The 18,446-nt window shown below is 41.4% G+C and overlaps 1 protein-coding gene across 1 annotated transcript; it reads left to right on the forward strand.

Annotated features, from left to right (window-relative positions):
* The first annotated feature begins 356 nt into the window (after positions 1 to 356).
* On the forward strand, positions 357 to 16,579 carry LOC146178591 (putative serine carboxypeptidase CPVL). Its single transcript, XM_084580002.1, has 6 exons — positions 357 to 478; positions 1,879 to 2,064; positions 4,373 to 4,385; positions 9,271 to 9,601; positions 12,112 to 12,935; positions 16,550 to 16,579. Exons 1-6 carry the CDS (start codon positions 357 to 359, stop codon positions 16,577 to 16,579), a joined length of 1,506 nt encoding a protein of 501 aa, XP_084436128.1.
* The last annotated feature ends 1,867 nt before the right edge of the window (positions 16,580 to 18,446 follow it).

The raw sequence follows: 18,446 nt of genomic DNA on the forward strand, positions 1-18,446 counted from the left end.
TAAATAAATAAATACTTGTGTGTTATTCTCACCAGAAATGTACACACATTCATCATGCTTTCTTCTTATTGTGGGTGACAGACAGATGGAGTATTTAAAGGAAGCATTGAAAAAAAAAAAAGAAAAAAGAAACGGGTTTATTGCGTGGATCTGGTAAGGTGTCATATTCACAACAATCCGATTTGTTCCACCAAAAAACAAAACAACATCACTTTTGCTTTCACTGTTTTCATTTATAGAGTGCAAATTCCACAACTGCAGCTGAAATTTTCGCAGGACAACTTAATAATTGCGGCTCTACGTCCACGAAGGTTCATTTAGCGCTTTCTTGTTGTTCATGCGTGACATGCCCCGCCATGGATCTTTGCAAGTGTGGTCTCCTTTTTCTGCTCCTTGCTGTCGATGTGCGACTTTTTGAGTGCAATGATGAGTTAAATGCTGAAGAGAGCGAACCTGACTGCAGCTATGTCAATGGCAGGTGAGAGATGTGTGGGCAAAATTGATGCTGCTACATACATGTAAATGTTGTTTAACAGTGAGAAAAGTGTTATGCCCGCCTTGGAGTTTATCTGCATGTTCAGATGTGCTGAACTTTTAAACTCCTATCAATTTACTCCTATTAAAAGGAATATATGACACGCAATCGGCACATAGCACTTGACAAAAAAAAAAAAGGCATCTTGAATAACCACGGTTAATAAGATGAAACTTCATTATACATTGACATCATATCTGTTGCATTGCTTCATACCTCAAGATTTGTGCAGAATAAACGTAGAGTTTTTTTTTTTTTTTCACATGTAATTTTGCTATCTCATACGCTCTTTCAGCAATACCGCCTGCAGCGGCATACAAAAGAAATGACAGCATTGGCGTTTCTACGTAGTACATGCTACAGGCCGAAGAAGTAAAACCACCACACAGCGGTGCTGCTATCCCGCCCCTCGCGCTCACGCAGAGAGTGCCCCTAGTGATGCCAAACTCCACCCTCACTATCGAGTGGGTGCTTTTTCCGCTTGATAAATTTCTAGTGAAGCTTCCAGTCACTCTGCTACTGACGTTCGCGACTAAGGGAATCGTGCATCGCTGTTAATCGAGCAGATTGCGTTGTCGCGCAGTAGCGGACTGCCGCAGGACATGAAATCGTTGAGCTGTGAAGGAATGAAGACCCGTTTCATATTTTGTTGGTGATTTATGTTCGCCTTGTGTTACAGATTAGTGCCTATCGCCTCCGTCCACCCCTGCGTGAATTTCGGCAAGACGGTGCATTACTTCACAACGGTATCTACCTTGACGCGTGATTTTTCACAGCTTCATGTACTACATATAGTAGTAGCCAATTAAGTCAGTTTTCAGAGCACTCGGTTTTACGAATGTTAAACCCACAGTGAGAGGCCATGCAATAAAACAATTTCGACAGACAAGCAGCGCCCTCAGGTAACCTCGCTAATCTCACTTCCGTGTCACTTATCGTAATGCGTGAAAAAGCGCGTGGCACGGTAGCTGCAGTTACAGCGTCATGCGCCGTTTTGGCTACAAATGTGTAGCAGTGGACGCAGGCGACAGGCATTGATAGTTAACAGGAGGCGAACACAAATCGCCGGGAAAAAAAAAAACGGAACGGGCACTCACTGCTTCACAGCGCTACGGTTTGATTCCCTGCGGCCTTTCGCTACAGCACGAGAGTACCTTGTGCTTGATTAACTGCGATGCACGATTCCTTTCGCCGCGAACGCGGGAAGAAGAGCGACCGAACGCGGCACTAGAAAATTATCAAGCGTGACAAGCCCTCGCTCAAGAATGTGGGCCAAAATCGTGAATTTGGTGCAAAACAGAAACATCTTCCCGAGTTTACGTGCATCTTATCTTCTTTTGCAGCGAACCATCTGAAGATCTGGTATTTACAGCGGACCAATTGTATAGTAGCACAAAAGAACAACAGCTAGAATTCAAGAAAAAAAGCCGAGTATGCCTTCCTGACCCATGCGCCGAGATTGAAGCCTATTCTGGATTCATTAACGCTGACAAATGGGGCGAAGAGGAGAATTCATTCCTTTTCTACTTGTACATCAGGAAGAAGGCAAGCAGCTTTTTTCCCTTGAAGGGGCCTAATGTTTTGACAAAACCTGGCGGTTGCGGCTCAGTCATGGTTTCAGCAAATTTAGACTCGATTCAGGGTTAAATACTCCACTCTAAAGATTAAGGTTTCCAATGGGCACAAGATTTCCCCGGCCTGGTGCTCGGCTCTTCTGGGGTGAAAAGCTTGGAAAGAAGAGCCATAAGTCCATAAGGATAAGTCACGTAAAAGAAAATTGTTGGCGCGCGATAAGTAATTCAGATGTGTATATTGTCACTGTCATTTCTTTACACAGGCAATGACAGAAATACTTAAAATGCTATAGGAAGGTCACGCGCATGTGCAACGTGAATCTAACGGAATGTCTACAAAATAGTCGCCTGTCGATGCTTTAACCGCCTTGCACCGGTCGTCCTCTCACTAAGCGATATATTGTATCTAATTTATTTTATTAGTCTGTGGCATCCCCACATTTATTATATCCTTCTTTCCCTCAATAAGCGAAATTATACAAACAAAAAAATTTCTACTGCTTGTGAATGTTGTACAAGAAGAAGAAAAGCGAATGAAAGCTTTATCTATTATTTAGGCTAAACGTGTGCTTTGCGAAATGGTAAGAAAAAAAAAATGTAACAATCGTGGTTCACGAGCCATACATGTCCCAGTTTTTAGAAGGAAGGCTAAATGGGGTGCCCCTTCAGCGCATACAAATAATATCGTGCAGGAAGACGAATTAATGAATAATAAATGACGATGATCCAGTGTTGGTGCGTAAAATTAAGGTAGCCTTTCATTAGCTGAGCCTTTGTCTTGAATAGATTTTATGTGCACAGAAGTGGGCCATCGATGAGACAACTCTTGGTTCTGTGCGAATTTCACAGGAGCCACTTCCCCTTCGGTGCTTTTTCTAATGTGCTTTTTCAGGTAGAGCCAAGTACTTGGAATTAGAATGCTGCTTATACACGTGAGTTTGTTGCTTGTAATAAAGCACTAAAAGTATTGCTAGCATACTTCGACATTAAGGTTCCGCATTTCCCTGATATATTCTGGGACGTACACTGCCCTCGATAAGATATCAATTGAACGATCGAGATATTTTAGACGAATTACGCTTTAACTACGATGCTGAGGAGACCTGCTGTGTTGGGAGTCTTCTACCCTGCATAGGACCAGCGCATTTGCAACACACTTCAACTTTGTACCAATTGTTTGTGTTCCCTAGGGCAGGTTAACCCTCTGGGCCACCCTAAAGATGTCCACCGCTACGACTGGGGCGAGTACACCACCGCTCAATGAAGGAAGGGCAGTCTAAGAGCTGGGACGGAAAGTATTAGAGAGAGAGAATCAGTATGTTGCAAGATAACATTAGGTATCCTAGCGTTCTTAGTAGAAGGCATTTACGGGCTTTCTGCTGCTACACCTAACTTACTAGATGAATTGAAGAGATTTTTATGTGGGTATTTAAATGAAAACAAATAAATAGCTATATAAATAGCTGATAGCGCGGTGTGAGTCGAACCGTGAATAACTGAACACAATTTCTTTTGGTTGGTTCGGCTTAAGCAAACTGAGGCTATGAGAGACGCCATGATGGAGGGTTCTAGATATTTCGACCTGGAGCTCTTTAACGTGCACTGACATCTCACAGCACGCGCACCTTACTTCTCGCCTCAATTGAAAAGCGGCCGACGATGCCGGAACTCGATCCCGCACCCTTGTGAACAGTAGTCGAGCGCCTTAACCACTCCATTACCACGGCAAGTGAAATAGAAAATGATATAAGTTGATATACTCAAAAGAGCGTATACTCGCTGGCCTCCATATATTCCTAAGTAAGTAAAATGCTGTGCACGAGAAGAAGATAGAGAAATATTGTGTATTCAAAGTGTTTCAGTTACAAAATTAGGGCTATCGTCAGGTATTGGATCTCTACGAGAATTATCTCCGCGTTTCAAGACTATATTACTTAAATCATTTAGGCTTGCTCGTAGAAAAAAAAAAGAAAAAAAAAAAAACAAGCAGCATAGTCAATGAATAACTGGAGATCTTATTCATAAAAAGCATAGAATAAAACGGTCACATAAATGACAACCAAAATTCAGTTGAGCTAACTAATCTGCGTGCTTAATTGAAAACAGCTTTAAGGGAATCCAAACAATAGTATTGCGACAAAATGCTTCCGGGATTTCGGATGTCCTCGCCTCCAAAATTCCGGAGGTACTTCAGCTACGCAAAAGAAAAAATAGACGAGAATAAAAGCACATATGATATTACCACAGAAAATACAAACTGGAGACTGTTAAAAACCGTTCTTTTAGCCAGCCGGGGCGATAGTGCGGACGCTTGCGCAATTAGCCTTTTAGAAATACCCTAAAAGCGGGAATATTCTAACTACTACTTGCACCTGATGCAAAAAAGAAAAAAAAAACAAGCTGACCAGAGGGGATACCCTGCGAATTTTCGCGAAGATATGCGGAATGGGTGTCATGATATCTAATCATGATCGTTATATATTCTTGCCAAATTATGCACTATGTCAAAACTAGCGTAGCGCTGTTGTGATTCCTATTTTCAAATCCTGAAGTAAAATGGAAGTTGTCATTTATTGCCCAATTTTACTGATACTTGTTATATGTAAGATTATAGAGCGATCAACAGAAGAAGCATAATTGCTTTTCTTGAGGCGAACGACTTTTCCTGTTGGTGTTAATATGTGCGCCAAATTGGCTTATCCACTGTCTGACAACTTATTGAAACTGTTCATGATTTTTATTCAGCTTTGTATGCCCGTGAACAAATTGAAGTCAATTCATTTTCATATATTTTCCAGGCATTATTTAAGATCTTACATAACAAATTGCTCTTTAAACTTTGGATTGCTGGTATTAAGATATTGTCAACTGGATTGCAGACTATTTCAATAGTTGTGTACAATTTGTCTGCATTGAAAACTTAATGTCTAACTCACTGTATGTTTTAACTGAAGTGACACAAGGATCAGTGTTGGGTCTGTGGTCTTTGTTCTTGTTTATATAAATGGTATTCCCAGTTTTCTTCAATCCACTGTAAAAATGAAACTTTTCGCCGACGATCTATTTATTTACTCCAAAGCGGGTGATAAACCTAATCAAATGAAACTCAGTCGGTGTCTTCGGAGCTTTAATGAATGGTCCATAAAATAGGTACTGAATATATATTACTATTTATATTTATATTATGCCCATTGTTGCTCAGATAACAAGAAATAACTTTCACTTTCTTGTGACTATAAATGTGGACAGCAATCTTTTTCATGGTACGTAGCTTCAAGTACATCTGTGTGATTATTGATCAAATCTTTGCAGGCGTACCCATGTGGGGAGGTCCGCTCTAGTGAGTATAGAAAACTGTAGAGTCTGGGAAATAAATTTCCACACAAACCTTTGAGGCTAAGAGTATAGAAGACATTTATTCGCCCCATTTTAGAGTATGCCTCTTCCGTTCGGAGCCCTCACCACGCGAATTTGCGAGACTAACTAGAAACCAAAACCGTTGATCGCTTTGCACTTTATGTGCACGCGTTATCCCGTAACTTACGCGCAGAAACGCCACGATCTGAAGCTATTGGAAACATGCAGAGAAATATTTTTTCAGATAAACAGAAGTCAACTAAATATAACCAAATCAGCCCCATTCCTCTTGTCCAAAAACACATTCAGAGTCTGAACAACATTTCCTAAACACGCCTGTATGGCTTTCGAAACCCTCTCTTCCCTGCACATATAAATTTTGTGATGACCTTAAAAAAAGCACGCTAAAAACTCAAAATGTGAAAGAACTTGAACATATTTTAGAATTGCTCTACAGCCAATGGGAGAATTAAGAATTGGTTTCGCTTTTTCTCGCTTGTTCGCTCCAGCCTTATAGTATGTATTAAGCGATAGCTCTTACAGTTCGTCCAGTCAAAAAGCCGTTGGTGGCGTCAGCACCACATGTCAGAAATAATCGGGTGCGGCGTAAGAAAGTTGTATATTGGTAATTTATGGTTCTAGTGATCGATGGTTGATTGATGTGTAATTGGCAATGAGCAGTGAATGAAATCTTTGTAATCAATTGATGAATTAAAAATGAAGACAATGAAAAATAAGAAATTAGAGAAAAGGGGCTCGAACGATATCAAAGCCCATGCTTGATGATGCTAATAATAAAAATTTAGAGATAGTAATAAATAACTTATTTAATAGCAATGATTGAAAAATAGTTATTGGAAAAAAGGGGTTGAAAGATATCAAAGTGTCCAGAATAAAATTCAATTCTGGACGATGGTAATCAGACAAATTTAGAGTGTAAGGGTCAATTAGTTATTAAAAATAATTGAGAAAAATGAAAAACTTACTCAAATGTGCCAAGCTGTTCAGACTAGAAAGCAAATGTTTGCTGACGCTAAATATTGTCGTAGAACAAAAAAGCAAAAAGTTAGAGAAATAAACAACAACAAGAAAATAAAAAAGATCTTCGGTGTGCAAAGCCCTATCGCGTCATATCCTTATGGTTGGAACTTAAGTGTCCCCCTAATTTTATCTTTTTGTTCGTTACCGTGTTAGTTAGTGCTGTGATCATGTATTGTGAGGAAGTGGAGAGACCATTTGAAATTTTTAAGGCGAAAGCTTTTGTTGGCCCATACTGTCGGCGTTCGTTCGTTCACACTATAGCTGTCAATAAAATGATGTCATGATGATATTATCAGAAAAAAGTAAATCCTGCCTCGACGGGAATCAAAACCTCCATCCCTTGGATCCCTAGTCGAGCTCTTTAACCAACTGCGCCAAGCCCCCCGGGAATTGTTTTTTTATTGCATGAAAGTACTTCAAGCCCGATTTAACAAAGTCGCATCCCGCAACCTGTCGTACAGAGTGGTACCAGTATCCAGTTCTCACTTTGCCCGTATATAAAAATTCTGGGAGACATATACATGCATCGAGTAAAGGTAACCAAGCAGGAGGTCGATGCTGCACCTTAGCACACGGTTCTCTTCACAGATACTTTGATTGCTGACCATTTGCCCATTTTTGTAGCAATCATAATTGAGTATTTAGTACAAAACCTTCAGGTGGGAGGACGTTCACGAAGATTGATTAAAACCTACTAAGGGTTTTGATTTTCGTACCAAGTATGATCAGGATGGCAACATAGAATATAACAGTTTCATAGCCTTCCTTAAAAGTGCAATGTCACAAGTACCATTACTACTAGGAGCAAATAAATTATTCCAATTTGCCCTTGGATGACATATAAAATTTTGAAAATACTGAAACAAAAGGACAGCTGGTACAACAAATGGAAGCAGAATAGAAACAAAACAATGACTATCACTGTAACCAATTTTAGAAATATGCCAGTTCCGCTGATGAGGAAACGAAAAACGAATACTACTACAAGTTCATTGCAGAATCTGAAGCCAACGCCAAACAATTGGTTGTGGTTTAGCTCTGGTTAACTCTAGTTGAATTGCGAAAGCAACGGCGGGATATTCTTTTGCCTGCTACATTATTCCCCTATCACGCCCTATCAGTGTAAGGTACTACATTATTGGGAGCACTTAAGCTCATCCTTTAAAGGTATGGCGCGAGAGCGTAAGCTACCAGCCCACATATAAAGTCACGCTTTAACCAAGCCGTATGGACGTGCCTGAGTGTCGTAACGAGAATGCAAACGGTTCTGGCAGGCTGATTCTCATATCACCCTTCCATGTGAAAGGAGCTACCCGAGTTGGCAGCTCCTGCCCGTGGCATAGGGGTAACCATGGCAGGCTGATTTTTTTTTTTTTTTCATGAGGAGACCGTACGGTTGTTTCTTCTCGTCTGCAGCTTGTGGCATTACATATATTAGGGCCACACTAAGTGTGGGGGATCAAAGGCCGTAGTATCCAAAAGCATATCCATACAGCATGTTCCGCGATGGAGACAGTGTCAGATGAGGTTAGTCGAATGGCCATATCTCAGATTGATAAGGCAAAAGATTTTGATAACACGCGTCTTCATTTTTTTTTTTTTTGCTCTATTTTTGAGTGCAAGCATTTATGTCTTGCTTGAAAGCATCGAACTTGTTATAATAAAAACTTTACCAAACCTATTCCGCCTAAATTGTCTGTTTGACAGTGCTGTCCCCTATCGCCTTTGTTATTTCAGTTATATCTTCAGCCCCTATGTCGTAGTATCATCAAGAACAAATCAGATCGTGGCTGCTCACTATCGCAACGGGAAATCAAGATTTCGGCTTTTGGTGATGACAATGCCCTTTTATGCTCTGATAAAAAAAAAGTGTGATCGAGGTTTTGCCCGTAACTGAGTGTTTTTGTGGTAGTTCGGGTGCGTCTCTTAAATACCCTTTGATAAATCAAAGTGGTTCTGGCTAGGCCACTGTGCCATGCCCATGACTGTGGAAAGTACATCATAATTCTCCTTGTCTACGGTGAGGAAGATGGTGTTAGCAATGGTCATGACTGTACATTCATTTGATAATGATAATGAGAGCTAACGTGATGCACCGTTTGCACTAGCAACGCTTAGGCTATCGCATTTTTGCAGTGTAGCTTGCAGAGTGCTTCCGGAATTTTTTCTTTTTATTTCCTTTTTTATGATATCAAATAAATAAATAAAACAATAGACAAATTCCTGGTTGGAATGGGAGCGCTTGAGATTGTCTTTCCACCTTCGTCTTTGTTTCTTTTGCACCTGCACTTGTGGGTCGCGATGAGGTGGCTAGCCTAAATCTCCACGCTTAATCATGTGTTTGCAGTGCTGGGAATCGTTTCGCGGAACCCTGCCCATTTGGGTCTCTGCCCAGAGGAATCGGGCGCTTGTTCCGGCATTAAATCCGTAACAGCAGACCGCGTCCCAGGAGCGCGTGACGTCTTTAATTTGGGAAATAAAATACAAACTATGCATGAATAAATGTGCGCTGTTCTGAACCGCTGTGCTCATAACCGAAATCACAGTATACCATTCGGGGTGCCAGTGCTATTTTCAGTTGACACTTCTTTTGTGGATTCCATATCCTCGTGTTTAATAAAACAGCTGTATGCTAACAAATACTTCATCGACACTTTGGAATAATAAAAAAATAAATTGTCCGAAGGTACTTACAGTATTAAAGCAGTTAGCGATGTACTGCCTAAATTTGTAAATGCTGTCTTCTCTATGTGCTGTCTGCAGGCGGTTGAAAACAAGACAAGACCTATTTTACTATGGCTGCAAGGTGGGCCTGGGAAATCCTCGCTATTCGGCGAGTTTCTAGAAAACGGACCACTGGGCATCAATGCTTCTGGGAACCTTTACTACAGGAAACACACCCTTTTCAATCAGGCGGACATTATCTACCTAGACCAGCCTGCTGGTTCTGGATACAGTTTTGTCCGCAAAAGTCCGTTCAATGGAACACTTGAAACAGCTTCGGATAATATCGCCCGATTTCTTATGCGCTTTCCTCTTATATACTGGGAAAGCAGAGGAAGAGAGTTGTTCATCGGAGGAGAGTCTTATGGAGGTAACTACTTTAACAACATACTTCCGTAGCAGTAGGCGTGCGGAGTACACCTCTTTCATTCCGATTGAGTGTATAGTGGCAAAGAATATGGGTTGCGATGTAATCTACTTTTGGGGATGCGACTTCGGATTTCACCTCGCTCTGGTCTGAATGACCTCTACTTCACCTCGCTCGGTCATAATGACCTCTACCTAATCAAGTCTAGGTTTTTAGAGGAAACGGAGAAAGATCCTGCGTCTTCCTTTACCAAACGTCAATACAGAGAAGAGTTTAAAAAACAAAATCACACAAAAAAAATTCATGTTAAAAGTGGTAAAGCGTCTACTCTTTAAGGCGATGCTGGAGGACCGTCAAACCGTGTAGAACGTTGCTAAAGCAAGCAAACCATGCTCAAAAAGTGCTTCAGCTCGTATTACCAGGTTCTGTCCATGCCTTAGCCGCCATTATATTGGCTTTCCCTTCGGTTATATTGTCCTATTCTACTGCATTCTTATAAAATATAGCATTAGTTCTAGTGGCAGTAGCAGTAGTAGTTGTCGACGTCGAAGCAGCAGTATTGATAGTAGAAGGGGTGACAATGGTACTGGTTGTACAGGACTTCATTCTCAGTCACAATTATTAAATTAATGATACGGCAAAGTCCCGTTGCACGAGTAGGCGTTTTATCTCTTATCATCTGATCTACGCCACTCAAACCACAGTGTAGAAAGGGTAACAAAATAATCCAATTGTAGAGAAATTGGGCTGTGCAGTAGGCGGTGAAAAAGCTTGACGTAATGAACGTCGGGACATTAAGTACTGCTAGGGAATGTGAGCGGATAAGGGCATGCAGGCGCAACCAGAGTGCTTTGCAGCATTCTTTGAAGGATGTCAGCGTCTCGAACAGAAGATACATGATGAGGTCCCAGGTAATGTTTACGAGAAGAATGAAGAACATTTCTGTGCTGATTAATGGTGGCACGAAGGAACACATTCGGCCCACCCTCCAAAGGCGTGAGCCGGCTGACCTGTCACACAGTATAAGTTTCAGGGAAAGATAATTAGCATATGACTTGTCACAAGTTTCGTAGTGTCCAGACATATTGCATAAAATGACACGGCAGGACTGCACCGAGGCTAGTGTGCCACGAAGTCCGTGGAAATATGAAAGAGGGTTGGTTTAGGCTGATTTGAGCAGATGGTATGCCATGTAGTTAGTCTTAGTGTTATAATCAGTCACAGGTGAGAGAGCATGAAATACTAAATGGTGTGAACGATAGTGATGTCAAATGAAATAATATGAAGAAGTAGTCACTTCGTTCTGAGTGGCGGGCGCTGTAGAGAGTATGAAAGTGGATTAGCGTACTAGTGTATTAGTGAGGAGCTGCGTAAAAGGAACCCATGTACGGCACTCACAGTGCATTGAATGAGGTAGCAGCCTGTAGCGGACGTGCGCTATTGGAAGGACAAAATACTGCTATATCATACCTCTCGCAGAAAACGAAGGGAGGACATGAGTTGGACGCTACTTGGTTACAGTGAAGCAACTCAAAGAGAATTTAGAACAATTATATAGCTGGATGAGGCAGAATTCCTTGTCTGAAGTAAGATACGCAGGCGCCTTTTTAAGAGTATCGGATGAGGACGCTTGTAAAATAGCGTCAGTTTATTTCTTCTAAACCCTGAAGGAGGTGGACTAATACAGAGAGTGAAAATGATATCAATTGGTGCGGCGAGGGATCTGTTTCATGTTAAGGTTTGAAGGCAGACTCACTTCGAACAATGCTAACTACTGATGGGTAACGTGAAGACTTGAAAGCACTAGAAGCCGCTCTTCTCCGAATTTCGGTCACATGAAGTGTTGAATAAGAAATATTCCTGTTTAGTCAAAGCATGTAGTAAGGGTCTTCAAGAAGTGCCTGCTCGAAATCCCTGAGAGAGTAGTGAACCTAAATGTTTCCGCTGGTAGAGTTGCATGAGAGTGACATGTGGTAAGAAATGTTCTGAAGGTCGTGAAATGTGACATGTGTGGATGATGTAGAAGGAGATAAAACCAGGCTGAGCTAAGCTTTAGAGACCTAGACAGGACTTAATGTATAAGCAAATGTTTACTGGCACAGCTTAGTGTTCGCAGTAAACTTAAAGGCAGACGGTGGTTCAAATTTAACAAAGAAAGTTTCCTTTGGAGGGTGGACCTTTCAGAAGGAAAAAAAAAACTGTAAAAATTGGGAAATAAAAAGAATTTAATCTATTGCACAAGGCTCATTTCAAGGTTCTGACGGTTGTGTTTAGTAAGATCCATGTTGAGCTGCAGAGAAAAATATTATGCGTAGCTTTAAATTCATTACAAAATATAATAAATGATTATCATTATACCCCTAGAACATCATTCGCGAACACCGACAAACTGCGTGTAATTTGTTGTTCTTGCGATAAAATGACTTTCGTGTTTGGAATAACAGCAAACTTCGTCTATTTATGAAAAGAGTTTATTTTTTTACAAATCTTTGATTATTATTTTTGTTTTTCAGCGAGGTTTGCAATAGGAGCAGCAAGCAAAATATTGAATAATGAACCAATCCCCTCACCACTAGTCCTCAAGGGAGTGATGTTGGGAGTTGGATTCTTATTCCCACTACTGGATATTATCGACTCAACGGAATATCTTTATTACACCGGACTACTGGACGAAGACGGCAAAGCGGAGTTCTTTAAGCGTTTTTGCGATATTCAAGGTCAGGTTAAGGCACAGAACTATAGCGCTGCTGCAGCCTTGCTCAGCCAGACCGTTCTCAACCTACGGACCCCTGGAAGTCATAGCCTATTTGAAACGTTAACTGGATTCCAGCACCACGCCAGCATTATAGAACCTGTGATTAACAAGAAAATTCTCGCATATTACGGCTACGCTAACAGTACGGAATTTAAGAAAATAATTCACGTTAATTCTTCGAGGCCGCTTGATGGTGCTAGGTCGCAGGTAGCGAAAGCCTTAGCTGTAGGGGATTTTTTCGTGGACGTAAACCACACATTGAAGCACGTTCTCAACAACCGACATGCACTGATATATACTGCGGAGTTGGATGACGTTTTCCCGGCTATCAATATTGAAAGAGAATTCAAGAAGTTGGAATGGCGTGGTTCTGATCTCTTTAAAGAAGCGAAGCGCAAAATCTGGTACGAGAAGAACAACTCTTCCCTCCGACTGTACGGTTACAGGAAAAGGGCAGGAACATTACTGTTTGCCAATGTGCTTTTCGGTGGCCACTATATTTTCATGGATCGTTCTCACGCTGTTAGCGAACTGTATCGTCGTTTCTTTATATTTCAAAAAGTGCCTCCCCCCAATAGCAACGTCAGTATATCCCAGAAAAGATAATTACATTTTGCTCAGTTTCAATTTCAATATGTGCTACATGGTCATTTATTCAGCGCAGGTAATGAAAGGCCTCGTTTTTGAAGAAAATCTCAAAGTAAAAATAACTGCAATAACGCGCTGAATTGCTGCTTTTTCGGTGAAGAAAATTGCGCTGAAATTTTGTAATATATGTAACAAGGTCAGGCTTAGCAAACAAGCTGATTTTAAACAAAAGCACCATATACATAAAAGATCTCATCCCGACAATAACATAGAAAGATATCAGACTAGAATAAGCTTTTATGCTAACTTTTTTTTTTTTTTTTGCAAGAACTGTAACAGAGTGGAAGGGTTCGTCTTTTAACCAAGTGCGCTGCAATAACGAAGAACTGCATTTTTGCCCGGTGTAGCTCCGCCTGCTTTATTGCACTTTTACGAGCCGGTGCACCTCTGATTAAAGAAAAATAAATAATAAAGGACAAATTATTGATGGTTTTGAATTCTTACTTGCATTCTTATGTACTAATGATGGAACTTGAACGGACAAGATAAATATCTTTTAAGGTTTTGGACGTATCCTACAAAGCATGCTAAGAATAGAGTAGTGTGTGAGAAAGGCCTGTAATTGTTTACGCAACTATTGTAGACGTCGAAGATTTAAAATCTAGAAATGTCCACCGTGTCCACTCATAACACCTGTGTACAAAAGCCGTCAAGTCATTTTTTTGTGTTAAATTATATCCAGCCTAAAACAATTACCGAACCATCCAAAATACGCAAAATTTTCTGTAGTTCTGTAGTGCCTGTAACTTATTCTGTAGTACGTTTCTGTAGTATGTAGTTGTGTAGTACATTTTTTTAATTACAGCAAATTATGATGTTACTCCAGAAATTCTTGTTTTGGTTACCTGTCAAAAACCGTACAGAAATTCTGGTAGGAAACTAAAACGTTTTTGTAGTTTTCCTGTCTAATACTGTTCCATACATGAGGAAATGAATACGCACATTGACAGTGTTTGTCGAAAGTATACGCCCCCAATGATTTTTGTTCTAAGTCCAGTAACGAAGCTCGTAAAGCAACTCTAGCTTTCTAAATGGCAAGTCTCCCCCTCGTTCTCCTCTAGCTTACATTCATATTCCAGTATTGCTGCCAGTAGCCGCGTTACAATGCTTAGAATTGAACCTTTTGGCCGTATACTTTTGACAAAGACTGTAGCTTGACATGGAACATATTGGAAGCGCATTCAGAAAGCTTACATGTAGCAGTGTCTAGGATCAGTGTGGGCGCTCTCCTCAATAAAGCAACCAGTAATAAACCACACGAAAAAATAAAATATGATAAAGACAGTTCTACTGCATGAGAGCGGCAGTCGGTACACAGCACGCTACTTGCACGTGAAGAAGGGCGACATGTGTTTTGTTGTGCAAACCCTCTGGATTTTTTGGTGTCCGCCCCGCAGCTTGCGGTCCGCTTGTGGCCAAATTGGTACCATTTTCCTCGGTGTCGAAAAGACGACCCTAATGTCGTACCGCTTTGCGAGGCTATTCAAACCACTCGAAAACCTATGCGCGTAAGGAATAATAGCCGGCATACGGCGCTATCACCCCAGCCTCCTCTGTTAGCCCCTGCCTTTGTCCAACGGCGAAGTTCATCTCCCGCCCTTGAGAAAGAAAGGAGTTGTGTACTGACTGGCGCTGTCATGCGGTAGATTGTACGTAGGCCGAAATGGGCACTGTTTAAATGTGAGGCTCTCCGAGCATTGAAATTCTATCGGCAGTGACTCGCGGGACAATCTACCTGCCCACTGCCGGGTTTACAAACGCTGGCCCCTGTTTTTAAGAACTGATTTTCTTTCCTACAATCATGACCAGGTCACCCGAGAGGTTACGGAAGCCTTTTTTTAAACAGCACTTGTGGTGCCTCCTTCTCGTATTTGTCTTGTGTTTAATAAGTTTGCGCTGTTTTCATTATGAACCTTCAACAACTAGCCCAGACCTCTGCTTTGCTGAAGTAGGAATGACTCAATTACAATTCTCGAACTCGGAAATTTCTTATCTGGGCGCCAAGTATCAATTCGTTCGTTGTATTCGCAGCCCATATTAACCTGCGCCTGTAGCGACCTCATCCCATTTATTATCCAGTATTCAATTTCGTGATCATCAGTGCCGCCGTAAAGAGGTGATGTCACACTGACGTCGTACCTGCCCTCTGGTGTCGTGAGACATGTCATGCATATATAAGTGATAGCAGCTGGTCTACTTCTCTTCTTTCTATATTGGGCTCACCAATCTTGACATATTTAAGCAGCTTTTCTGAAGCCTTCTAAATCATTTTTTGGGGATTCGGAAAAGTTGTGTTCAAAACTAAGTTGGGGTAGATTCTAAAGTGATAGAAGAGGATGACAGCGGCCTTGAGCGCGAGAAAACAAACAAATGTAAAGCCCTGCTGCCTCCCTCCACCCCCCCCCCCCCCTCCATTCTGATGGAAGCATCCCCCAATGTTTCAAACAGTAATTGTAGTGGAAAAAGAGAAAATTGGGAAACAATGAAAGCATTAACAATGTAGACACAAAGTGCCCTTTAGCGACATAGGTAGTTCGGCTTTGGAGGAACAATCTGGACAGCGTATGCTCCTGTAGGGTGATGTTCGAACTGTCGGTCTATCAGGAATGATTTCATGGCCTCGATATTGGTTGTAGATTCCCGGCTGGGGATAAGAGGCATCGCCTGTGTGGTTTCCTGTACCCCGCGGGCAAGATTAGCAAGGCGGCGGTCCGTGTAGCTTCCAATAGCTGTACCTGCTATAGCTTTGGTATCCACAAGGGTACATCCAAGACTGGTTTTATTTTTTTAAGTAGCCGGTCTTGGGTGCCCCAAAGGCCTGGCGGAAGCAAGCTGGGAACCGCGACTCAAAGAAATTGTTCTTGACCTCAAGCATCTGACGCGTGCTCCGTTTCTCTAGATGAGTAATGGTCCGTGGCCCGTGAAACAGCAAAAGCTAACAGATCCCTAGATTATAAGAGATGCGACTGACCTGTTCGTGACTTCCCCATTTCCCCTTCATAACGTTTTTCCTCACCACGTCACTTAATTTTCTCTTCTTCATTTCTTTTTTGCTTGTTTGTTCATGGTCTTCACGGTTTTCCTAATGCAGGGATGGGATGAAAATTCTCTCTTTGGAGGGCGAAGCGATGCTCTGTTGAAAATCTGCGTAGTGAAGTATACTGCGACCTCACCTGATGCCGCTCAATGGAGGCGCACTTTCCATTCAGGGGCAGTGCGGTAAAGCTCTGTTGAACAGTGAATCCCTATTGGTACTCAACATATTAGGAACGTAGCTACCTTCCTGAAATGCAGATGCAAAACACGCCCTGTTTAGCATTCTTGAATACAGGTCAGAAGATGTTCTTACTCACTGTTCCTTTTTTCTTGATAGCTTTAGCGACCAGGGCATTTATTGGCAGAACATAGACTGACATCTAAATGCAGCGCCATGCAGAAGTCACTTACTCCCGTGTATTTCTTTCGCAGTTACTTCTATCGTCCAGTACCTGTGATCTGATCAAGTAGTATATGAACAGGTTCATTTTCACTTCCTCACTTTGTTGCAGTATAAAGAGATCGTGGTTCTTCGCAACTAGAAGGAATAACAGTTCATAACTGCATGGGAACCTACTCTGTACGAGTACTGTCAACGAACAGTGGTGCGTGACACTGGAACCTTGTGCGCGCTAAAAACGAGTGTAGAGCTTCACCTTTCGCTTAGCTGTTCTCGGCAGAAGTCTTCATCTGTGATGATTCCTGTGCCAAAGATGTTATGCTGAGCGTGATGACCGGTCCCGAATTGTTGCAGCATACTCCGATTGCGGTAGCCGCTGAATTCCCCCCCCCCCCACACACACACACACGCATTCAAACAAGTGTAAGACATAGGCACGTTTAAATAGTCACTGAGCAATCCATAGCTTTGTTAAATATATGTACCATCTTTGCCAATACAAACCAGGCAACGATGTTAATTTTTTTGTCTGTGTGGTAAAGTACTTAGAGTGTCCGTAAGCTCCAAATCTGTGTAAGCTAAAATCAATTTTTGTATTCGAATTTGGAGACACTTGCACAGTTGGAGAAATGTACAGAAGTAAGCCCGGCTTCCTGGTTCTTTTTGACAAAGGCAGTACCTCTTCTGACGAAACTGAGCTTTTGTGATAAGCCATGATGTTTCTTTTAAATAGCACCTAGAATTTGCTCGAACCATTAAAATTGAATATCAAGTGCGTTTACTTCTAAATGTGACCTTGAATTTGCAGCAGTTGATTTCAAAAGGGTAACAGATTTGAAATATGCTCTCGCAGCTAACGTTTTACTGGCATCTTTCCGCAGCGCCTATGTTTCGAGATTAGTCAATGCGGATGTTATTGTCTTTTGCACATAGAAAAATGGCCAGTGTTCTTTTCAGCGACAACACGTGCCTGTTATTCATGCGGTAGACTTCCGCTCGTTCATCAAATTTTATTGTTATTGTAAATAAAAGTCTTGTGGAGCATTTGCGATAAATGTCAAAAAAAAAGGTTTATTTCGTCGATCATGGCACGGTGTCATCGCTACAACAAACCGTTTTTCTCTTCAAAAATAAAGCATCATGACTCCGGTTTTGAGTGTTGTGATTCTTTGTGTTCACATATCGCAACATTTGTAGCTGACGTTTTCGCAAAACAACTTAATAGTAGCGACTCTGCATCCACCAAGGCGCATTTAGCGCTTTCTCGCTGTAGATGCGTGACATGCTCCGCCATGGATCGCTGCAAGTGTGCGCTTCTTTTTATCTTTTTTGCTGGTGGTGTACCACTTTGTCAGTGCAGTAATAAGGTAAATGACGAAGAGAGCGAACCTGATTGCCAATACGTCGAAGAAAGGTGTGTATTGGAGAGTATTGTGCCGAATTGATTCTGATACTTAGATGTGAATGTTCTTTAACAGCGACAAAAGTGTCATACCTACCTCAGATTTCACCTAGATATTCTGGTTATTAAAAAATATATGAGCTGCAATCGGCATGTAGCACTTGCACAAAAAGTATGTTGAATAACAATTTCTAATCATATCAAATTTCGGTCTGAATTGGTATGTTGAATTCGCTGCTTTGTTTAATGTCTCTTGATATTTAGAGAGAGAATACAGACCTAAACTATGTTATCTGCAACTTTTTAACGTCGAACGCAATTCCAGCAATGGCGTGTGAAGCTGTATGTAGAGAAATAGCACTATTGGTGTATCTATGCGCGAATACTGGAAGGAAGAAGCAGAAAAACGTATTCTATCGAAAGCTGTTCAAGCTAATTTGATTAAACTGCCTCAAGTGGATACAAGAATACGAGTAGTATGTATGGTAGGGAGAATTCACTCTTCAGTGTTTAAAGACGCACAAGGCTCTTCGTAAAAAGCGGAATGAAATATCTGAAATACCTAGCGAATTTTTCGCACCCCTTCAAAAATATGTTTTTACGTCCA

Source organism: Amblyomma maculatum, chromosome 9, assembly GCF_055883805.1.
Source record: "Amblyomma maculatum isolate TAMU_Amacu chromosome 9, ASM5588380v1, whole genome shotgun sequence".
Classification (NCBI taxonomy): Eukaryota; Metazoa; Arthropoda; class Arachnida; order Ixodida; family Ixodidae; genus Amblyomma; species Amblyomma maculatum.

What these genes read in the sequence shown, in the direction of transcription:
- LOC146178591 (XM_084580002.1), top strand. Translation starts at nt 357, where the DNA reads ATGGATCTTTGCAAGTGTGGTCTCCTTTTTCTGCTCCTTGCTGTCGAT. An exon ending in TGCAGCTATGTCAATGGCAG is followed by an intron (nt 479 to 1,878) that starts GTGAGAGATGTG and finishes CTTCTTTTGCAG; the next exon opens with CGAACCATCTGAAGATCTGG. An exon ending in TGCCTCCCCCCAATAGCAAC is followed by an intron (nt 12,936 to 16,549) that starts GTCAGTATATCC and finishes ACTTTGTTGCAG; the next exon opens with TATAAAGAGATCGTGGTTCT.